The 24,571-nt window shown below is 38.4% G+C and overlaps 2 protein-coding genes across 5 annotated transcripts; one reads left to right on the top strand and one right to left on the bottom strand.

Moving 5' to 3' along the window:
* Positions 1-306: 306 nt before the first annotated feature.
* Positions 307-14,872, bottom strand: LOC144194660 (RNA-binding motif, single-stranded-interacting protein 1-like). Of its 4 annotated transcripts, XM_077713868.1 has the most exons (14): positions 14,709-14,872; positions 14,471-14,625; positions 12,008-12,150; positions 10,500-10,558; positions 9,370-9,461; positions 6,363-6,603; positions 6,158-6,258; positions 5,004-5,053; positions 4,833-4,923; positions 4,668-4,718; positions 2,593-2,694; positions 2,443-2,511; positions 1,815-1,889; positions 307-957 (listed from the first exon to the last, which is right to left on the bottom strand). In XM_077713868.1, the coding sequence occupies exons 2-13, from the start codon at positions 14,519-14,521 to the stop codon at positions 1,821-1,823; spliced, it is 1,119 nt and encodes a 372-aa protein (XP_077569994.1). In that variant the 5' UTR covers positions 14,522-14,625; positions 14,709-14,872; the 3' UTR covers positions 307-957; positions 1,815-1,820. The 4 variants fall into 4 exon arrangements, with proteins under 4 accessions (XP_077569994.1, XP_077569995.1, XP_077569997.1 ...); XM_077713869.1 differs by having other exon boundaries at positions 6,363-6,600; positions 14,471-14,864; XM_077713871.1 differs by lacking the exons at positions 14,471-14,625; positions 14,709-14,872 and adding an exon at positions 13,879-14,090.
* Positions 14,873-20,411: 5,539 nt separating this feature from the next.
* Positions 20,412-24,118, top strand: psmd14 (proteasome 26S subunit, non-ATPase 14). The gene is made up of 11 exons (XM_077713283.1): positions 20,412-20,566; positions 21,205-21,260; positions 21,342-21,413; positions 21,492-21,611; positions 21,973-22,043; positions 22,299-22,449; positions 22,522-22,629; positions 22,706-22,780; positions 22,849-22,974; positions 23,766-23,828; positions 23,948-24,118. Exons 2-11 carry the CDS (start codon positions 21,213-21,215, stop codon positions 24,044-24,046), a joined length of 933 nt encoding a protein of 310 aa, XP_077569409.1. The 5' UTR covers positions 20,412-20,566; positions 21,205-21,212; the 3' UTR covers positions 24,047-24,118.
* Positions 24,119-24,571: the final 453 nt, after the last annotated feature.

Raw genomic sequence — 24,571 nt, 5'->3', positions numbered from 1 at the left:
CCTTTTATAGAATAAAAAAAATAAAAAACACAGAAAAGGGAAAAAGGGTGAGTTTGTCCCGATGATTGACCCCGCCCCTTACAAAAAAATGGAAAAGGGAAAAAAATGGTGAGTTTGTCACGAAAATTGACCCCGCCCCTTTAAAAAAAAATTAAAAAACACGGAAAAGGGAAAAAAATGGTGAGTTTGTCAGGATGATTGACCCCACCCCCTTTAAAAAAACACGGAAAAGGGAAAAAAGGGTGAGTTTGTCACGATGATTGACCCCGCCCCCTCTTTTTTTTTTTTTTTTGAAGTATTGCCGTGGGATTTTCATTGTCTTTATTGCTACCAGAAGACTAGATAGCGCCGCACTTTAGCGATCGGGCGGAAATGGGAAATGCGACACCTGATAAGTTCCATGAAAAAAAACGCTGGAAGATGGCGGTCAGGAAGGCACCTTTTTCCGATGATGCGGTCACTTCTTTCCAGCGCGTGATTGGTTGACAAAGCGGTCAAAGCCCACCCATTTTTTTTTTCTTCTCAACTTTAAAAGTCAGTGCAAAGCGGGTTTGGCGGTGAGGAAGGGGGGGAGGGGCAGGAGGCGTGGCTATATAAAAAAAAAATCATAAAAACCCGGAACGGTAAAAGGGAAATGGTCAACCTCATGCGTGTCCAATCACATCGTACGGTGGAGATGGGGAGGGCGGGGCTAAGGGAAGGGGGAGGGTCCTCTGAAATGGGGAAAATCCTTCTTGAAAAAAGAGAAAATCTTGAAGAGCTTGTTGTTTGTTTCTTATCAAAATAAATCTTTTTTTTGTTGTGATTAGCCGACTGCTTGAGTGCATTTTGGCGGTCCTCCTTTTGCAACACCAGCATGAGGGCTGTGCAAAAAAGTTTGTGTCTGGTCCAATCGGTGAAGGCCGTGTCGTTTGACCACGCCCACCCAGTCGCTGGCCGGCCTAGGGATCGCCCAGCCTAAAAATAGTCAATAAAATATGATTAATCTTGGCGGGAGTCGATTAAAATGAGTGACATTTGTCATATTTCAAAATAAAGCGAATGTAAATATATTTCAATTTTTGATGGTTCTATAAAAAAAATAGTGGAAAGGACATTTTACTTGATTTCTGTAGACCTAAAGTCAGATGATTATCTTAGAAATATTTTCTGGGGTATTAGCCGCATTCGCGTATAAGCTGCACCCGTAAAAATGGTTGAATTTGACAATTTCTCACATATAAGCCGCTCCCCGGTTCACAATTTTAATAAAAAAGGAAGTCAGGTGACCACTACAACCAGGAAATGTGTACGAAGTGGTCTAGTTTTCACCAATATGGTGGCGCTGTGAGTTTTTTTCAGTTTTTATCCAAGATATACTATATTTTTTTTATTGAATTTCATTCATGGACATCAAAATATATCTTTTTAGCATTTTATCGGTTTATCATTTCTCTATTTTGAAATAAATGAGCATACTGTCTTTAATTACGGCGTTTCATCTTTGTCACTTTGCAGTTTGGTGCAAGTCAAGTCTAATTTATGCGCATATAAGCCGTACCCTTGATTTTTTTGTACAAATACGGCTTATACGTGAGAAAATACAGTCATTGTTTTGGCAAATGCAGATTTTAGAATGACTGTTGTTGATAGTTTCATTTTTGGTTCAAATTTAGTGTCGAGCAAATAGTGTGTTGCCTTTTAGTGGTGAAAAGTGGAATTACAAGTAGAATCAAACTAGCAAAAAGCATCCATTCAGGATGAATACAAGACGCATTTTGAACGGTTCTAACTAGACATGACAGGTTGAAGAATTTTTGGAAGGAAGCGTGTACCTGCGGTTACTTGCTGAGTTGACTGTAAGGGGACGAGTTGTTGGAAGAATCCACTTGTTGTGGCGTGCCGTTTTCCTACATTGGGGGAGGAGTCACAGTACAAGACGTGCTTTAATGTAAGTTTACATTAGAACTGTCTGTATGTAATTAAATGCTTTCATTTTTTTTGGATAGGAAAGGCCGCAAAACTAGAAATTTGGGACTTGTGTGGTCAACTACGTATAGCTCAATTTCCCTCTTCAATGGCAGCCATAGAAATGGCCCAAAATCGACAAAAAGTCACTTAGAAATGCCAAAAAATAATAAGGAATCGAAAAAACTGTCAAAAAGAATCTCAGAAAGTCTCTTAGAACCAAAAGACAAATATTGCGCTATTAAAAAAATTCTCTTTTGAAAAATGGGTGTTTAACAAAAAAAATAGTATACACAAGGTGAAGAAAGTCAATGACTATTAGAATAAAAAAATTCAACTCTCTACGTATAACGGTTTGGACAAACGTAGCGAGAGAATCTTAACATACACACACACATACCTATAAATCATGCTTTTTAAGGATTATAGATAAGAAAATGATCTAGAATTTAGCAGAAGTGACCTGGGAGATGTCCAAAAAGGATGTGAACCTACCGGTGCGGCGGGCAGAGGCGGGTACTGCGGCATGTAAGCACCTTGGACCCCCGGGTTGGCGGCAATGTACTGTCCAATAAAATCAAAGTGGACATTAGAGAGGAAAGAACGTTTCGGGGAACGGAACAAAGTGCAAAAATGGTGACTTACCGCTCCAGTGTTTCCTAAGGACAGCTGGCCCATCTGCTGAGATAGCATAGTCGTAGGGTGCAGTGACATGGAGGGATCCACAGAGGGCGACATCACGGGAGCCTGCAATAAAAACATTTAAATGAGAAAAAAACCGTTTTCTGTTACCGGCAATCCAATCAAACGTTTAGTTCACGTGTGTGAAAGTGGCGGCCCAGGGGCCAAATCTGGTCTGCTGCATCATTTTGTGTGGCCCGGGAAAGTAAAAGATGACTGCCAACTTTCTGTTTTGGGATCAAACTCAAATGAAGAGTATAGATATATATTCAATTTCCTGATTTTAAACCAATAATTGTAATTTTTTTAATCATTTTTTCTATTTTTTTAGTTCAATTTTTTTGGGTAAAATCTAAAAAAAATATATAAAAAAGCTAATTATATCTAAAATGGTCTAATGTATATTAAATTTCCTGATTTTCCCCCTTTTAAATCAATTATTGTCATTTTTTAATCAATTTTTCTGTGTTTTTAGTTCAAAAATCATTAAGTAAAATCTAAAAAAATATATAAAAAAGCTAATTATATCTAAACATGAAGTGGGCGGGGCTTCAAATAACTGCAAAAATGTTGTTGGGATTTTTTTATAAACATGATGAGAAATAACACGCTGATTTTATTCTGAAAATAACGACTTTTGAGTGAAAATCGTTTTTTGGGATGGTTGTCAGAATCCTGATTCTGTAGTGGGAATGTCCGACTTATTTAAAGTCAAGATTCTGACTATTTGTGATGTTTTTCTGACTTTATTCTCATTTTTTTCATCAACCCTTTTCCATAGACTTTTTTTTTGATGAATCGAGACGATCAAATCTCAAACTGAAACATCTTTCTGTTGTTTTTGGAGAAAGCTCGCATTTTCCGGGGGAATTGGGGGAGGGGCATACGATCAGAGACACTTGTTCCGTTGGAAAGCATCTGTTGGACGAGTCAAAGATTCAGTCACAAGACGATTGGCCGCCGGAGGCATTTCCTGCCGGAGTGAGCGGAGTGAGCGGAGCCAACAGGAAAGCTGCCGGAGGAGGGCTCGGCAAATCTTTCCCTCCACTTCTTCCATTTGACTATCACGTGCACACGCATGCACACTTGGAAGCGGCTACAAATGCATGTTGGGCCTTTAGCTTTATTTTCACATTACCAGAAAGAGAACTCATAATGACTACCATATTTTCACGACTATACGGCGCATCGCATTTAAAGGCGCAGTGTCAGTAACCAGTGCTATTTCTGTATTTTACACACACAAAGGATGCACCGTTCTTTTAGACCAGGCGTGGGTAAACTTTAAAAAAATTAACAGATGGGCGGAGTTAGCAGAAGATAGGATACATAGAAAAAAGTGCATCCGTTAACAGTACATATGAAACAAACAGAAAAAAAGGACTCAAGTATTAACATACTCATCATTAAAGTAAAAAGTATAAAGTATGAAGTAAAGTAAAAAGGAAAATGTATTAAGAAATATCAAAATGTATTTTAAAAAAGATAGAAGGGCAATAAAACAACAAAAACAAATAAGAGTGGAAACAGCTACTGCCACTGGCTTCCGCGTGACGGCGCCATCTTGGGGAGAGTGAAAAAACATTTTTTGGACAATGTCGGCGGGCCGGATAAAAAAAGGCCTAGCGGGCCGGATCTGGCCCGCGGGCCGTAGTTTGCCCATATCTGGTGTACCCTATCGACTGATATATTCTATTTTATCGTGATAACAATTTTAGTATTTGGTCCATATATAAGGCGCACTGGAGTATAAGTCTATTCTGGAGAAAATTTAAGACTTTTATGTGCGCCTTATAGTCGTGAAAATACGGTACCTTTAATTTTTAGACATCAAAATTCATTTTTTTTTTGCATTTTAAATCCATTTTGAAATAAATGACGCATGCCGTTATGGCGTCATAAAGTTCAGTTTTTGTCTTTTAGCAGTTTCATCAAATCTAATTTATGCGCATATAAGCCGTACCCTCGATTCAGTCATCTTTTTTTTTTTTTGGTGTGTGACAAATGCGGCTTATATGCGGGTAAATACACTGTCTTACCGGGTGCTGCATGATGTATGGCTGATGTGCCACCCAGGAGTGACTCTGAACCTTTGAAATAACAGGAGACAAGAAGATGTATTAGCATTTATGCTAATGTTTTTCAGAATTATTATTATTTTATTTTAGGAAATGCTGGCAGATATTTGGGAACGTTGGCTTTACCTGGTACGCAGAGACGGGAGACATGTAGGGGGACATAGCCGGCTGGACGGCCATTATCCGATTGGTCACCGGATATGGAGACGGGTAGTACCTGCGTGAGCCACAAGGGGTTATTTAGTCGAAAACAAAAATTCTGAATATAGCATAATTGGGGAATGTATTTTTTTTTACCCATTCTGCATAGCTGCTGTGGAGGGGTCATAGGTCAAAGTCATTGGACCCTACAAAAAGAGGACATTTACATTAGAAAATATTAAAGTACTTTGAAAAATTCCTCGGAAATTGGCCAAAAAATGTTTTTTTGAAAATAGAAAAAATGGGTAATTATGAAATAGTAAAGAATGCCAAATTCATTTTTTACCTCCAAAACTTCAGTCATTTTAAACCGCCATTTTATTTTGTAACGGTCATTATGTCAACACGCGTTAGCTAGCGCACTGTTAGCATAAATTCTGGTTAGTGCCATGATTTTTCAGATATCTAAAAATAATAATAATAACCACCATATTTACTCTCCCCCCACGTATATAGGCCACACCCTTAAAATTGTAGTCTAATTTAATAATTTTTAAAATAAATAATAGTGGAGAATAAAAGTAGTGAATTAGCCATAAGCGAAAACGCGATAAATGAGGGATTACTGTACTTTTTACTGTTTGATTGCCATGAAACTATTGTGTCATTCCGTCAACATGCGCTAGCTAGCTCACTGCTATCATAAATTCTACCATCACAACAACAACAAAAATAGTTTCTGAGATGGTATAAAAATGCCAAATATCCTTTTCTAACATCAAAATTAAAACAAATAGTTTCTTAGATGGTAAAAAAAATGCCAAATATCATTTTCTAAAATCATAACAACAAAAAGATAGTTTCTTAGATGGTAAAAAAAAACGCCATACAGTGTTCCCTCGGTTATCGCGGTTAATGGTGACCGACCGGGACCACCTGCGATAAGTGCATTTCCACCAAGTTGGGATTCCCCTTCAAAAATGCTTAATTTTAATTTAATTCCAAAAAAATATATATATTTTTTTTTTATTATTATGTTTTACCCCCCTGTATACAGCACACCATATAAAATACGAGTAGAGAGAGTGAAATTCATGTTATAACAAAAAAAACTTTAAAATATCTTGTATTCAATGTAATATTTGTATTTTTCTTTCCAAAAAAAAATCTGCGAAGCTCCGAGTCCGCGATAGCTGAACCGCGAAATAGCGAGGGAACACTGTAAATCATTTTCTCCATGTGAAATAGCATTTAGTGCAGTCATTTTTTTTCAAATATGGCCACCATTTGATTTGGAAGTGGATACATACTAGTCTGAGATCTCCCGTCTGTCCGTTGGGAACAAATCCACCGTGAGGATGTTTCTTTCTTTGACTGTCTGCAAACTTGCACAACAAGGGCTGAGAGGGCGCTGTGGGACAAAAAACGCGGGAGGAAAAATACTTTGAGAAAAAAAAACCCTTTTCATCACCGCCTCCACAAAAAAAAAAAGAAATAATTAAAAAAAATCCCTACCCAAAGCCCCGGAGGCAATCTTGATGAATTTCCCGTTGAAGTGCGAGATGACGGCGTTGCACTGCTCCGTGGTGTCCATCCTGGCGAATCCCACGCCTCGGCTGTTGCCGCCGTAGTAACGGAGGATGCGGGTGGAGACCACTTGGCCGAAGGGGTGGAGCATGTTTTCCAGCTCTTTCTCGTCCACGGAGAGCGGCAGGTTGGAGATGTAAAGGTTTGTGGGGTCTTGTTCTTGTTGCTGCTTGGAGAAAAAGGGGGCGGGGTTTGTCATTTTTAACGGTCTGGATTCGGTTTTGGTGTCGGAAAGACGTTTTTGTATGTTAAGTTTTTTAATATAATCGTTCCATGAGATGAACTTGTCATTTTCATTGATTAAATTCTTTATTGTAGGTTTAAAAAAGGTAGATTTGTAGTTTTTTTTTTTTTTTTTGGGCTGGGTACATTGCTTGCTGACGCGCTATATTTATATTGTGAAAGTGCGCATATGCTTAAATTATGACAGAACAGTGGTATATCTTTTTACAAAATTAATCAATTTACAAGAATTTTTTGGTGACTTGAAAATTTTGTAAGTAGAGGTTTACTTTATATGTAAATTCTTTAATTCCTTTCGCGTTCCGCCCATAACCCTTTAAAATTGGTCAAAGTGTCCCAATTTTGTATGAAAGATGTGATTAAACACACAAAAATGAGAAAAAATATAAGAAAATATTTTTTTTAATGTTTTAAAATAAATAAAGCATGTGAAAATATGTCCTGCACCACTGAAATATCTCCCTAAGTTGCCATTCTAGGTGTAATACGCGTGTTTGTCCGCCAGATGGCCGGGAGAGCCCATTCTATTAGAGCTGAAAGCCGTCCACTTTGTAGTGCATTTTAGATTTTTACGTGTGCCCTGTGTGTGTTTGTTTGGAAATATTTGCCACGTTGAATTTGTACTTTTTAATCGCTTAATATAGGGAAATCAAAATAAAACTATGGATAAGGAAACAGATTCATTTTGTAGCACATTTTAGACTTTTACGTGTGCTCGTGTGAAAATATGTGCCACTTTGCATTTGTAGTTTTTAATTGCTTAATAAGTGGAATTTGACATAAAATAATGGGTAAGGAAATGCATTTACAGTGTTCCCTCGCTACTTCGCGGTTCAGCTATCGCGGACTCAGAGCTTCGTGGATTTTTTGGGGAAAAAATAAAAAATACAAATATTACATTGAAACAACATATTTTACAGTTTTTTTGTTATAACATGAATTTCACTCTCTCTACCCGTATTCTATACGGTGTACTGTATACAGGGGGGTAAAAAATAAAAAAAATTAAAAAAAATAAAAAAAATTTGGGGGGAATTTAATTCAAATTAAGCATTTTTGAAGGGGAATCCCTACTTGGCGGAAATTCCCTTATCGCGGGTGGTCCCGGTCCCCATTAACCGCGATAACCGAGGGAACACTGTAAAACATTTGTAACCTGAAATGTTCGTAGCTAGAGGAATTTGTAAGTAGAGGTATGACTATATTAAAATTCAGTGATGACGTTTTGGTCTGCTAAATTCCTGATGGACCGGCCATCATATATTTTTTTCATAATTTTTTTGTTGTTGCCGTTAGCTTTGTGCTAACCAAATCTTTAGAGAGCAACCTAATTAACTCTTATCTACGGATTCAAGCGTATCGAGTGGGTCTGGCTTCGGAAAAAAAGCGGCGCAAGGAAACGCTAAGAAAAGTACTTCCAAAGAAAGACAAAACGGGCCGAGGATGACTCAGCTCGTTAATTATGCCGCTTTGCCGCTAACGTGCAGATGTGACAACACTTTGATGAACCACAGTCACAAGAAAAAAATTATAGTAGCGTTAATTAAGCCTCATTTTTAATTTCCCAAACAGCGCTTTGGAGACTTTGCAGTAATGTTCACAATTTATTTGAATCAAGGTTTTTAAGCCATTCAACCTGCGGCCCGGGGGGCCAGTCGTGGCCCAAGGGGAATATTTGGTGGCCCTAATTTGACATGCCACTGTAGTATAAGTATGTAATTATGCTATGTGTAATAATTTAAAAAAATGTTTTTACATTAAATGCATGAAGAAGCAAATGTTAATTTTTTTTTTTAAAAGCCGTGAGTAGTAATAAAATTTCAATAGCATTATTGAATAAAATGAAATTAAATTTCTATAGCATAATTGAATAAAATGAAAAGAATTTTCACATTAATTTTATATTAAATTTAAGACATTTAATTTTTTATTTTTTTCAAAAATGAATTTGAATGTGGTTTCAATGCATTTTCCTATGAGAATTTTATTTAGAATTTTTTGGTTTGTTTATTTTAAAAATATCTTGTGACCTCAAACTAGCTTTAATAATAATAATTTAAAAAATTCCTAAAGAGTGTTGCCTACATGTAGACAAATTCAAAAAGGAAGTCATGTGACCACTACAACCAGGAAACGTGTCCATAGTGGTCTATTTTGTCATCCTGAGGTAAGATGGCGGCACCCTGAGCGAGCACAAATTATTTTTTTTTACATTTTATGCAAGATACGCTTTATTATTTTCCTTGAATTTAATTCATAGACGTCAAAATACATTTTGTTTAGCATTTTCTCTGTTTATTTTCTATATTTTGAAATAAATGACCATCTTGGCCTTTAAACTTTGTGCATGTCAAGTCTTATTTATGCGCATATAAGCCGCACCCTTGATTCAGACGTGTTTTAGCGACAAATACGGCTTATACGCGAGTAAATACAGTACTCCTAATACTCTCAATATTTTGATATGATACACTACGGCATAACGACAACAACGTAACTGTCAGGTTACTTGGCGAGGGGGAGACGTGACATCTGCTCAGACAGTGAAAGTAGTAAACGAGGTCATGGGGAGAACAGCTTGTCGGCCCAGGTCACGTGACCAGTCAGTCTCATGTCATTCCGACGCGAGCAAGCAAGCACACGCACATTGGGTCGGAGAAGGAAGTCAACGAGCGACTGAATGAATGCTCACCTTGGCCATCTGGGCTTGAATGCCGCTGGTTTTCAGAGCGTGGACCGCCTTCAAAGCGGCCGCCGGGCTGTCAAAGTCCACAAAACCGTAACCTGTGGTTGGCAGAGCGGCCAATGAGAGGCGAGCGTCGGTAGAAATGCAAGCATCCATGTATGTGTGTGTGTGAGAGACAGTTGATGGCATGCTAATGCTAGCCACAGTTTAAAAGATGTCATGGTTTGTTGACATTTTGCACTACAATATGCACTGTCATCGTGAATCAAAAAGTTGGCAGGGATTAGCATGATGCTAAGTTTTTCTTCAGAGGATAAAGAAGATACGCATGTGGGTTTTTCTAGTAAAAATACTTTTAAAAATGTGAAAATCTATGCTGAAACTCGCAAGTTGAAGCCACTCCCCCTTTTCTCCGCTTGCTACTAGAAAAAAAAATATATATATATATATTAATTATTATATTTTTTTGAATAAGGGGCTATCTACTACTAAGTAAATAAAAATGTGTGTGTAATTTTTTTTTAAAAATGTGTATATACATATAGATATACATATACATATATACACACATATACACACATACACATATATACACATATATACACATATATACACAGATATACACATATATACACAGATATACACAGATATACACATATATACACATATATACACATATATATACACACATACACATATACACATATATACACATAAATACACACATATACACATATGTACATATATACATATATATACATTTAATTAAATAGGGGTGATCTACTTTATGATTTTTCAATGATTGCGGCCATGTTTGCTCTACATAACCGCAATATTCGAGGGATTACTGTAGTACAGGGAAAATTGGTTTGAGATACGAGTAGATTGACACAAGAGCTCGGTCCCAGTACGCACAAAACTCCTATCTTAAGGTGTTACTGTATCGCACTGGACGCCATTTTGTGTCATCCAAACGCACCCTCTGAAGATTGGATTAGAAAACTTTATTCATCCCGTATTGGGGAAATGTAACTGTCAGAGTAGCAAGAGGGTGAGAATACAGACACAGAAAAAGACATTTTAGACGTAAATAAATAGGAAATAAATAAGTTAATAATGAATTATTGTGTACTAACCTTTACATTTGTTGGTTGTCTTGTCCAGAATGGCCTTCGCTGACTGAATCTTGCCATACCTGCGAACAAAAAACGATTATTTTTGACTTTTTGTACCCTCGTTAGCTTTAGCAACCGATCAGCAACGCATGAAAAAACCCCGGCAGAAATACTTTACACCCCCCCCCCCAAAAAACACAACCTTTTTTATTTCCAACAGAGTGAACCAATTCGACCCTAATTAGCAGGAATTAAAGCGGATGCAATGATTGCGTTGGGATGGCAAAGCTGAAGCTAAAATGTGGAACAAATTGCTTGTTCAGACGCGCCAGTGACGACGAGCCAATGAATGGCGAGCTGACATCACCATTCAGACCTTGTTGCTACAAAAAAAAGGAAAAATAGGCGCTTTCATTTCTGCTTTTGTGCCGGCAAAAACAACAAAAAAAAGAGTCACACGGACGCAAAACAGCTGCTGCCGCTTTCACGGCTGAACGCTCGATGCTAGCGAGGATGGCGTGGAGGACGCAAATTTCAACTCATTACGCTATTTGACGAAGCGGCTCGACGGATGACGGGTCACGGGATCGAGAGCGGGGGAAATCCGACTCGAATCGGGTTAAAGAATGTCATAAATGTGGGTTTTTATGACACTTTTTTTGGTACTTTCTATGTAGCTTGAATTAGCATTGCGGCTAACAGTTTTTAAAGGAGATAATTCCTTTATTTTAATTCTTTTATTTTCTGTTACGCTTATCTCTGGGGGTGCTGGAGCCTACCCTAAGCCAGCTTTAGGCAGCACCCTGAATTGGTGGACAGCCAATCACAGAGCACTACGATATAAACAACCCTTTAGAGCACTAGTGTCAAAGTGGCGGCCCGGGGGCCAAATCTGGCCCGCCACATCATTTTGTGTGGCCCAGGAAAGTAAATGATGAGTGCCGACTTTCTGTTTTAGGATCAAATTAAAATGAAAAGTATAGATGTATATTAAATTTCCTGATTTCCCCCCTTTTAAATCAATAATAGTCATTTTTAATCCATTTTTTTTGGTGTTTTTAGTTCAAAAATAATTTTGTAAAATCTAAAAATATGTATAAAAAAAGCTAAAAATAAACATTTTTTTAGATCTATAAAAAACTGAATATTCAGGGCTTTTAATCCAGTTCTTTTAATCAATTTATTGAAAAATGAAATATTATATCTAAAACGGTCCATTGTAGATTATATTTCCAGATTTTCCCTTATTAAATCAATAATTGTCATTTTTTAATCATTTTTTCTGTGTTTTTAGTTCAAAAATCATTTTGTAAATTCTAAAAATATATATAAAAAAGCTAAAATAGATATTGTTTTAGATCTATAATAAACTGAATATTTAGGGATTTTTATCCAGTTCTTTTAACCCTTTTTTAGATTTTGGTGCCATAAAGATGGACTTGACCACAAAGCAGCGCTCAAACTGCCATTTTTGGTCACAAAAAGCCACGGCTTTGCTAGCTAACATGTTTTTTTTTTCAGGTACTTACTGGTGGCAGAGTTTGACCAAGTCGAAGTCGGTGGTGGCGGGAGGCAGGCCTCGGATGTACAGGTTGGTCTTGCTGAGCTGCTCCAGACCCGTACTGCTGCTGTTGCTGCTACTGCTTGGACTGGACGGAGTCATGGGGTACGACTGTCCACACAAAAAACACACATAGCACGTCGCCATTTTAAGTCAGACTTTAAAAATGAGACAGATGGGTGGGGCCAGCACAAGATAGGATACATATAAAAAAGTGCATCCGTTAAGAGTACATATGAAACATAAAGAGAGAAAAAAGGACTCATTAACATACTCATCACTCATTATTAAAGTGAAAAGTATAAAGCACAAAGTAAAAAGGAATGTATTAAGAAATATTAAAATGTAATTTAAAAAAATAGAGGGGCTGTAAAACACCAAAAACAAATAAGAATGGACAGAGCTACTGCCACTGGTTGAAGGCCGTCCATTTTGTAGTACATTTTAGACTTTTACGGGTGCCCTATGTGTGTGTATGTGAAAATATGTGCCACGTTGTATTTGTAGTTTTACCATTCATTTATTCATTCATTTTTTGAACACCTAATCCTCACAGGGTCGCAGGTGGTGCTGGAGCCTATTCCAGCTCCCTTCCAGCACGAAACGGGAGACACCCTGAATGGGTAGCCAGCCAATCGCGGGGCACCAACAACCAATCACAATCATACCTAGGGACAATTTAGCAAAAAACTAGCTTAGCATGAATGTTTTGGGGATTTGGGAGAAAATCGGGATACCCGGAAAAAAGCCACGCAAGCCAATGGAAAACATCCAAACTCCCCACCTAAGGATCAAACCCTCGACCCCAGAACTGTGAGACAGGCACGGTAACCACTCGGCCACTAGAGCACATAACCATATTTGTGCAAAAAAATAATTCAAGCCTAACATTGTTTAAAGGATTTTCAACAGTTTGAGATTTTGAATTATATTTTTTCGAATGAAAGTGGGAGGAGCAATGTGACTTTTACTAAAAAGTCCTTTTGGGGAGAAAAAAATCCAAACGGAAGAATCAAATTGTGCATGCATTCCACAGCAATGCCTCATGTTTTTCATCATCATAACTGCATTTCAATAACTTTTTGGCATTTTTGGAAAATGTGTCTTAAACGCTAACGACGTTTAACAATCAACAACTAAAAAAAGCCGCCTTTAAAACATTCCCAATCAAATGCTTAGCGAGCATTCAAAAAATATATATTTTCTCGCATATAAGCCACACCCTTAAAATTGCCTTACCTCTGGTTATGGACATCAATAACAAGCTATTTTTTAACAAATGTTGTTATGGCTGTTAGCAGTGATTTTTCTGGCCCATGGACGGTAATAAACGTCCAATTCAGGTAAATGACAGGTTTGACACCAATGCTAAAAATGCTAGCTAGCCCTTTGCAAAAATAACCCAAATTTACTGTCTCCACGCCTCAATCTTACCATCTAACCAATGACTTTTTTGTCTGCTTGTGTGAAAACGGGCGCAGCATTTCCTTCCCCTTACTCATCCTTTAGAATAGCCTCAAGCTAGCTTGCCAGCCAAGCCGAATCCCGGGTCGAGAAACAAAAGCGTCAAGCCATCTGTCCGTAACCAAGGGACCATCCACTTCAAAACCCGTAGACCATGTTCTACCCAGGTCACGTGACGTCCGAATCTTCACATAGGTTATTCTACTTAAAAACATAGACATCCAACCCTCGTCCGTGGCAAAAACATCTGTTCAGCCTTCAAGTAAAGGCCCTATTTTATGTTGATATGCAATTACTGTACCACAACGCGGATATTTAACAGCATCAAAGCGAGAGGGGGGGTTTAGGAAGAAAAAAAATCCCATACTGACTCACCTTGACTGAAGCAAATGGCACTCGTTTCACAGATGGAACCTAAACGGTGGGATAGCATCATTCCCTAACGCTCATATTTCAATCGGGGGAGGTCATAAAAAAACCTCCTGCACTCTACATCAATCTTTCATCTCAATAAGAAGCCGGGAGGCTTTTATATTCCCTCATTTTGGATCACCCGAGAGGTCAGAATGAAGGGTGCGCGTTGACATGAGCCCCCTTAAAGCACCCCCTTCAGTGACACGACCCCCCCTCGAGTACCCCCTTCAGTGACACGAGCCCCCTCCCCTCCGCTGAATTCAAGCAGAATGCATGAAGCCGTAAAAAAAGAGAACTACAATAACCATGATGCAATTCGGCCGTCCAAACAAGGTTATACGGACGCACACAACAATTAAAAGCCTTCGGCAGATGTTTCCATCCGCGTCCTAACAAGTCGCCTCTTATTGTTAATCGCTTGATGTTGGCGGCTGTTTTAGCTTGGACTCGTCCAAATGCGCCGTACAGGGGAAGGGCTTCCCAATGTCATTTCAAGATAGAGGATTATTTGAAAAGTGACAGCAAAAGTAGAAAGCCAAACACTACGGCCTACCTGCTTGCGGGTGGTAGATTTCAGCGGGTTGCCCGTATTAGCGAAGATCATTCTGGAGGTTGGAAATATTCGCTTTGTGGACCAGGTCTTCCCCCCCTCTTAAAAGAAAAAATTCGCAGATCCAAATGGAAAAAGGTCGGAAGCGGCGCGTGAGGCTGGAAAATAAGCCGCCTGGTTAAAACATGGGCATGCTGAGAGGCTCGGTGAACTTCGATAAAGCGCGTGTGCCCTCTCTTACGCTTAGGTAGTGACACATTTATCCAGTTTGCCCAGTTTGTTGTACGCCAGTTTATCGAGCGAGCCTCCGGTTCGGTTCATTGATCTACGACGTCCTGGTGCAGACCGCTCGCCAGTCCCACCTACTACGGGTCAAACCATCTCTCGTATCCGGGGGGTGTTTGACGTAAACCCGACGGCGCGCCCTCGCCGTAAAACAGCTCAATTTGACGTTTGTTCGCGTGGCGTGACACAAGCTGACGTGTAAACTCGTCCGAATGAATTCGCCAACCGAGAGGGGGGAATGTGAGAGGTTTATTTGTTGGCGCGTAAAAAACTCGTTGCCTATCGTGTTGGTGTCGTCCGTACATACCAAGCATTCTTCACCCCCTCCTCCCTCAACCACACACACACACACACGCACGCACATACACACGCACACACACACACGCCCGCGCACACACTTATACACACACGCACGCACACACACTCACGCACACACACTTCCTCTTCCTACCCTTCCCCCCATCCCACACACTACATGTCAGAGAATCAGGATGTAATGAAATATAAGCAGGCACTGGCCTGAACTGGAGGTCACACAATCCCATACAAAAATAAATAAAGAAAGGAAACTACGCACTGCATTAATGAACAGAAAAACACATATATATTAGTATTGGGCGGTAATATCCTATATTATACAACCATGGACCAGTAGTATATGAAAGCATTGTTGCTATGGTTTATATGAACTAATTACGTGCCATTGACGGATATAGACGTCCAATTGGGGGTTTTGGGATGATGAGGAAGTGTCCATTAGCTGCCTGACTCCCAGTTTAAACAGATTGGACATCTTGTTGACTATGCAAAAAATATTACCGGATTTTCTCGCATATATGCTGTATTTGTCGCTAAAAAATGATGACTGAATAGAGGGTACGGCTTATATGCGCACAAATTAGACTTGACATACGTAACGCAAGAAAATGTGGTCGATATGGTCATTTATTTCAAAATAGAGAAAAGATAAACAGAAAAAACACTAAATAGAATGTATTCTGACGATTTGACAAAAATTTAACGAATTTAATGCAATTTTAAGGTTGCGGCTTATGTGCGAGTAAATACAGTAGTTTAGATTTGCAGTAAGGGCCACATTTTTTAATGTACTCTGTTTGATGGTGCAGTTTCAGGACAATCTGAAAAACACATTTGACAGCCTGACGGTATTACAGTAATCCCTCGATTACCGCGGTTAATGTAGACCAGATATGGCCGCGATAAACTGCCAAGTTGGGTGAACCCTATGTAAAAAAAAAAGTTTTACTTCACTGCTGAGTACTATTGGTTAGCAGAGAAAATGGGAGTGGCTTCTGCTTGCGAGTTTCAGCGTGGATTTTCCCATTTTTATGAACAAAAATGTATTAACAAAAATGTATTAACAAAAATGTATTAACAAAAATGTATTAACAAAAATTGTATTAACAAAAATCATTAACAACAATTATTAACAAAAATGTATTAACAAAAAATGTATTAACAAAAAATGTATTAACAAAAAATGTATTAACAAAATAATGTATGAACAAAAAACATTTATTAACCATAAAATGAATTAACAAAAAAAGATATCAGCAAAAAAATATTAACAAAAAAACAGTAAATTAAAAAAAATATCAACAAAAACATTTATTACCCAAAAAATGTATTAACAAAAAAATATATTAACAAAAAAGTATCAGCAAAAAAATATTAACAAAAAACAGTAAATTTTAAAAAATGGATTAACGAAAACATATATTAACCAAACAATGTATTGACAAAAACATATATTAACCAAACAATGTATTGACAAAGACATTTATTGACCAAAAAAACTATTAACAAAAAACATTTATTAACCAAAAAACTGTATTAACAGAAAAATACTTTCCCCAGAAAAAAAAACCCTGCAATATAATGCAACCTCCATAGTTGAAACCACAATATTTCCATGATATTGACACACGCCAAAGACGCTGTTGGATTTTCTGCAGATATAAAAAGGCCAAGCACATGGCGCCCGCGTGGAAGCTTTCAAAGCGCGGCGTTTGTGTCGACTGGCGGGATTACGGCTCGGTGCCGGTGTCACGTTACACGCTTCTCGTGTTCCTCGAAAGCTCTCCTCCTTCCAAATCCAATCATCAGACACGCCGCCGCCCTTTTGTTCCAAAGATTCCTGCTCACAAATTACATATGTTCGTTAAGCGACCGGACGCTGGCCTTTGACGGCGTTTGTCGTTTCTCCGGCTGTCCGTTCCGACGGGAGGTGGATGGAAAAAAGCCACCGAAATTGAAACGGCAAAGTGTGGACCAATGGCGTGCGGCGCTGAATTGAAAGAGACCAGCTGGTCAGCGATAATCATTCAGCAAACACTTTGCTTGTTTCCCGCATTGTCTTGACGCGGATCAATGTATCGCTAACAGCTGTTCGTCTCTCTGTTTTTCAATGGAAATGTGGCGTCGGTTCGAATCCCGTCTTAGCCGTACCGTTGCGTCGATGCTAGCGATGAAATAGGCCGCCATTAAGGCGCTAAAATGAAGATATGCGAATGACAAACGCAGCTGAAGAAGGAAATTAAATCAGATTTTCATTTTCCGTCCTGACTACCTTCATAAAGTATTGCGTGGGTTTTCTCAGGGTACTCCATTTCCCTCCCACATCCCAAAAAATCAATGCCAGGCTAATTGTATGTACACTATATTGTCCATATATATGTGGTTAGTTGTTTGCATGTACTTCCTGGTTTTGGGTGGGTTTTCTCTGGGTACTCCAGTTTCCTCCCACTTTGCGAAAACATCAATGCTAGGCTAATTATATGCTATATTGTCAATAAATGTTATTAGTTGTTTGCATGTTCTCTCTGGTCTTGGGTGGGTTTTCTCCGGGTACTCCAGTTCCCTTCCACATCCCAAAAAATCAATGCTAGGCTAATTGCATGTACACTATTTTGTCCATATATATGTGATTAGTTGTTTGCATGCTCTCCCTGTCTTGAGTGGGTTTTCTCTGGGTACTCCGGTTTCCTCCTACATCCGCAAAACATGAATAATAGGCTAATTGTAGCCTATAGTGTCCCTAAATGTGATTGGTTGTTGGCATGTCGTCCTCGTGCTTCTGTGGGTTTTCTCTAGGTACTCCGGTCTCCTCCCACTTTTCCAAAACATTAGCATTAGGCTAATAGTACGCCATATTACCCCTTTATGGAATTAGTTATATGCATGTTCTCCTGGTGCTTGTGTTGGTTTTCTCCGGTTACTCCAATTTCCTCCCACATCCCCAAGACATCAGTGCTAGGCTAGCTGGCTTAAACATTAAAATGCCCCTAGGTATGATTGCTTGTCGATTGGTTGGCCAATGCCTGTTGCCCAAAGTCAGCTGGGATAGGCTCCAGCACCCTCTACGAACTTTGAGATGATAAGTGGTTGGATATTGAATGAATCCCAAGAAACATTAATGCTAGGCTAATAGTATGCTAAATTGCCCTTCGATCTAAGTATAAATGGTTGTTTATCTCCTTGTGCACTGCGATTGGTTGGCTGAGATAGGCTCTAGCACCCCCTGCGACCATTTTGAGGATAAACAGCATGGAAATGGAATGAAATGACGTCGAAATCGGTCAACGATGTAAACTCCACATTTCGTTTTCCCGGATGCAAAAGCATTTTTGGATTTGGAATTTAGCGGAAAGACACTCTGGTAAGGTTTATTTTATAAATGTACAGTCGGAAAACATCCTGCAAATGACTTTTAGACCCAGCATGAATAATAGATACTAAGATTTAAACCCCGCTAAGCCGTTGTGGAGCCTAAAAGGCCATTGAAAGTCGTAAATCCCAGGCCAGGGAGGGAAGCACATCCTGGCTTGGACAAGTGAGTGTCCAGGAGGTCCCACGGGTACTCGGAAGGGGGCGTGGCTTCGGGCCGAGGAATGCGGACCACTTATTCTACTTCATCTAAAACGGGGGACGTGAGTCCCGCTCGAAAATTCAGGTCTGGTAGGTCCGTTTGGAAGTGAGCTCATCCAAAATGTAGAAAAAGAATGACCTGTAGGGGGGGTTGCATTGGATTTTTGGACATCCTCGTTGGGGCTAGTGAGTATTTTTGAGTAAATAATACAGTCATACCTCTACTTACAAAATTAATTGGTTCCAAGATTTTTTGTAACTTGAAAAATTTGTAAGTAGAGGTGTACTTTGTATGTAAATTCTCACAAAACGACCAACAAAACACTTTAAAATTGGTCAAAGTGTCCCAATTTTGTATGAAAGATGTGAAGAAACACACAAAAATGAGATAAAATTATAAGGAAATGATTTATTAATATATAACGCATATAAAAATGTGCTGTGTGAAGCTGAAATATTTCCCTCTGCGGCCGTTTTAGATGTAATACTCATTTTTGTCCGCCAGGAAGCGACAAGAGCCAAATGTTAAAATATGGAAGGGTGCTCGGACATTTGGTCGCCAGTCTTTTGGTCGCCGGCCTTTTAGTCGCTCTCAAAATTTTATTCATGAGAGAGGGTTTACTATCGAAGTACTGTTTAATATCTAAGTACTGTTTAATATCTAAGTACTGTTAAATATCTAAGTACTGTTTAATATCGAAGTACTGTTTCATATCCAAGTACTGTTTCATAGCCAAGTTCCTTTTAATACCTAAGTACTGTTTAATATCTAAGTACTGTTTAATATCTAAGTACTTTATAATATCTAAGTACTGTTTCATATCTAAGCACTGTTTCATATCTAAGTACTGTTTAATATCTAAGTACTGTTGAAACCAGCTCTCAAAATGATATTCATGAGGGTTAAAATGTTGTACCATGTGTTTTCTAATAGGGTGGGGGTGCCATGGAGGGAATCGGAAGTACTCGGACACAGTGTGAGGAAACAATGAAGCTCATGGAAGGACTGGGCTGCTTGTGTGGTTTGGTTTGTGGCTCCTCTGGGATTAGTGCAACGCTTGCTTCTTGAAATATGAGAGCGTGCAAACCTTGTCATAGTTTGGACTCGTTTAGCTCGGGACATCTCTCCGACGATTTCCAGACGTCAGTGAAGGATGTCTTTCACATCCCAGAGCAGGAAGATGCTAACACAGAAATGTTCCGCTACGCTAGCGTGCTAGATATGAATTGTATAATATTCACCATTTGGATTGGAGGACGTGAGGAATTAGTCTGGTCCAAGAATTACAGTAAAATATGGTCTTATAGACTCATAGAAATCATTTTTTGGCACTTAGGAAAATATAGTTACATTGAAAAAGGGACAAGTTTTATTTATGTTCCTAATTTTTGTGTTTATAACATATTTTGGGTGGAGTATAACTGAAAAATATTGTATTATTATTTGTTTAATCTGTTTCTAAAGTAAAAAGAAAAACATACTATACTACATATATTTTTGTTTATATATATACATATATATATTTTTATTTTTTTATGTCTAAAAAGCACATTTAACAAGTAATTCTAAATTCAAATTCCCTGCCTTGTGTTATAAAGTCTCCGTTTTTGTACGATTTTAATAAAAATATGCACATTTATGCATTATGCTAGCTATTTTGGTATTATGCCAGTTGGGGAAGACCCTCCCCCACCTTCATGACCGTATAAAGAAGAAACAGTAATTACACTATCAAATGGATGAAAACAAGGATACTTACACGGGACGTTAGCGGCCTCATCCGCCATGTTTTGTAAATGCACTCATGACGTCAGTCATGCGACGGAAGTTGTGTCCGCTAGACATCATTCTGGCTGATTCATTGTAGCTAGTCAGCACGATTCACGTTAGGAATTAAAAGTCTCGCTAAAATCGAGCAAAAACAGGTTTGTGGATTAATGGCAGAAATAAGAGATGTTTAGGACTGGGGATTATTTGGTGGGGGTGGAATTTGGGTGAAGAAATTTTCTGTCGCTGTTAAGAGGGTCTTGCCTTTTTGTCCGTGCTAACCTCGGGCTAACGTCAATTGTAGCTTTTTTCGTGGTTGTCGCTTGTCGATAAAATGTCAAATCATGTCATGTAGAATGTAACGATACAAATTCCCGCTGTTAAAAGGTTCAAATACAAAGTATAGTTGTCTAAATATTGATGCTAAAATTTTAGCCAAATAATGCTAAGTAATGCTTCGGGTGAACGAAGACAGAATGCTCCACAAAAGCCGAAATAAACGCGAACGTTTGTTTTTTTAAAGAAGCTAAACAACTTAAAGACACTTTGTTGATAGTTGTATGTTTTTTTAGTTTCTGAATTGATATAAATTCGAATCTAGGAGTCGTCCTGTTTACTAACGTAACATTTTAAAATGTACATTCATACGCTACAGTTGATATGGTTATTACTAATATTACCTAATCCTACATGGTTAATATTCGTGTATATTATGACGCTATGTCATAATTAGAATACGTTGTATTTCAATTGTGTATTTTTTAAATATTATTTTTAAATTTATTTGTTTCAATAGATCCAGACATGGACCGTCTCTTGAGACTTGGTGGTGGGATGCCAGGGCTCGGCCAGGTAATCCAGCCTTTTATGCTATTAAGACAAAATCCTAATGGAAAATTCAACCTTATATTAAACTGGATTTTTTTTGTTTAGGGCCCCCCAACAGATGCACCCGCTGTAGACACTGCAGAGCAAGTCTATATTTCATCATTGGCACTGCTTAAGGTACATCTGAATATGTTTTTGGTTTATATTAAACATTGCTGGGTCTGTTTTTATAACCGTTTAATCTTCCTTTATTAGATGTTGAAGCACGGGCGTGCGGGTGTACCAATGGAAGTCATGGGATTGATGTTGGGAGAGTTTGTCGACGACTACACCGTGCGAGTAATCGATGTATTTGCTATGCCCCAATCTGGAACGGTATGGATTATAATTACAGTGTCCATTATGTGGTTATTGTGTACATATGGAATTCATTTTTACTTAAAATTAGAGATATGTTCACCTGATTAAGTGCATGAAGCTGCTTTTTAGATTTAGAACATGCTAAAAGTTTTTCTTCCTGTTGGTGTCATACACATGATTATTAAAAACGTCATATGTCTAGCTATGTATGTTTTAGTACCGAGACTGACCTGAAGGGGGTAGCATTGTGCCATAATATCGCTAAACCGATGTAATCGCACAAAAAAGTGGATTTTTCAACATCATCTGTACTTTGAATGTTTACGTTTCATAGGGAAAGTGACTATTTTTGATTTTAAAAAGTGTTTTCTAATAGGGTGTAAGTGTTGAAGCTGTAGACCCTGTGTTCCAAGCCAAGATGTTGGACATGTTGAAGCAGACTGGCAGGTAAATGCTTAACACTTTAAAAAAAAAAAAAAAATGCTTCTCTTCCAAGCGTGACTGGACGTTTGGTGTCCGGTCAAATGTACTTAGATATTAAACAGTACTTAGATATTAATCTATCTCTCTTAGATTTTAAACTCTCTCTCATGGATATCATTTTGAGACTGGCAACCAAAAGGGACCAAACGTCCGGCGGCCAAACGTCCGGGCGACCAAACGTCCGACTGACCAAAACATTCTTTATTCTTGCCCACTCAGGCCCGAGATGGTGGTGGGTTGGTATCACAGTCACCCGGGTTTCGGTTGCTGGTTGTCGGGCGTGGACATCAACACGCAGCAAAGCTTCGAAGCGCTATCGGAGAGAGCGGTCGCCGTAGTGGTGGATCCCATTCAGAGTGTCAAGGGCAAGGTGGGAAAGCGTTTTTAGCCTTTTAGGCTAACGCTAACGGCTCATTTTAAAGATATTTTTTGTTTGTGGAAGGTTGTCATCGACGCATTCAGGCTGATCAATGCCAACATGATGGTGTTAGGTCACGAACCCCGACAAACTACATCAAATTTGGGCCATCTGAACAAACCATCAATCCAGGTAAGGTTAGCTAATAAACAGTGGATTTTTCTACTGTGTTTAATGACCCAAGTTTTTTTGTTACCATATTTTTTAGGCTCTGATTCACGGACTGAACAGACACTACTACTCCATTACTATTAATTACAGGAAAAATGAGTTGGAGCAGAAGGTAGGACTCCAATATGGGATGATGTCAAAATTCAAGATGGTGGGAAATATGGCAGCTTTTCCTTGTAGATGCTGTTGAATTTGCATAAGAAGAGTTGGATGGAGGGTCTCACCCTGCAGGATTACAGCGAACATTGTAAACTCAATGAGACCATCGTCAAGGAAATGCTGGAGCTTGCCAAGAACTACAATAAGGTGAACTTTGTGTCTCCAAATTCTTCCAAAACATAATGAAGCCAGGTTCTGATTTTCTAGATATATATATTTTTTCTCTGGGGAAAAAAAATGTGTCAGTGCTATTATGGGTTAAAATGGCCGTATCGTAATTTCTGGAGTATTAGCCGCCTCCATGTATAAATCGTACCCTTAAAATTGTCGTAAAAGTAGTTGAATTTTAAATTTTTCTGAAATTATTTTATACATTTTTACATAAATGACCGTATCGTATTTTCTTGTTTTATGGCGTTTCGGTTTTGTCATTTTTTCATGTCAAATCTAATTTATGCGCATATAAGCCGTACCCTGGATTTAGTCAAAATATTTTTGGGGTGAAAAATATGGCATTTTTTTTTTTTTTGCGAGAAAATACGATAAACTGATTATGGAAGAAAGTTGAATGAGATTATATGATGAGGTTTTTTTTGGAAGATTTTATGCAGGAAAGGACTATCCGAAAAAAAGGAAACAATCATATTAAAATGTAAAATTATACAAATAATTGCGTTTAATCATCCTGAAAAATAAAATTCATCACATTAAAACATCAAACCTAACTCATCGTTAAATAAAACTTATAATAAAGTGTCCGAAACTGTTTCTATTTCAGTTTTAGCCATAATACATGTCATCGTTATGTCTAATATTGAGACAAAGTACACATTCTTAGTTTTTTTTTTCAGACAGGAAGAGAAAAAAAACATGGCGACTCAGAGCCGGGAAATATTACTAACAAGTTGTTGTTACCACTGTTTATGTTTCCAACTCAGGCTGTGGAAGAAGAAGACAAAATGACACCAGAACAGTTGGCCATCAAGAATGTTGGCAAACAGGTAACACTAACACTAACACTTTTTCAACAAGTCTGCGTTTTTATTTACGGAAAGGAAAGCTCAAAACTATTCCACTTCATGTTTTTTATCAATGGGGACATTTCTGTCTTTTTTTAAAGGATCCCAAGAGACACCTGGAAGAGCACGTTGATGTCTTAATGACGTCTAACATCGTTCAGTGCCTGGCCGCCATGTTGGATACCGTCGTTTTCCAGTAATGACGCCTGTTTATAACTGTTAATATTACAACCCTTTTTCTTTTATATAAAATAAATGTAAGTATGGGACAACTACTGCCTTATGTACATTTTGTAGGTTAGATTAGAACTTTATTTCTTGACGTTTTGGGATATTTCTTGGTTGCAGTAGCAAGATAGACACAGAAGATATTGTAAAACTTAACTTTTAATCTTTTAATGTCACGTCACAGCATTTTCATCGAATTCCAGGATTCGTACCTGAATGTTTTGGGTCAGGTTTTTCTAACAAAAAACAGAATTACAGCTTTCATCCACCAAAACAAGTCGTCCAGGTCGTGGAGCAGCAAAGCGGCCATTACACAACAGTAAGCCAAATACGACAACATTTTCATTGGATTCCAGTCTTCGGTTTGAATGTTTTTGGGTCAAAATTTTCTAACAAAAAACAGAATTACAGCTTCCACCCACCAAAACAAGTCGTCCAGGTCGTGCAGCAGCAAAGCAGCCCCTACAGAACAGTAAGACAAATACTACGACGTTTCC

This window comes from Stigmatopora nigra, chromosome 3 (assembly GCF_051989575.1).
Source record: "Stigmatopora nigra isolate UIUO_SnigA chromosome 3, RoL_Snig_1.1, whole genome shotgun sequence".
Lineage (NCBI taxonomy): Eukaryota > Metazoa > Chordata > Actinopteri > Syngnathiformes > Syngnathidae > Stigmatopora > Stigmatopora nigra.
This window is presented reverse-complemented; position numbering and strand designations above follow the sequence as displayed.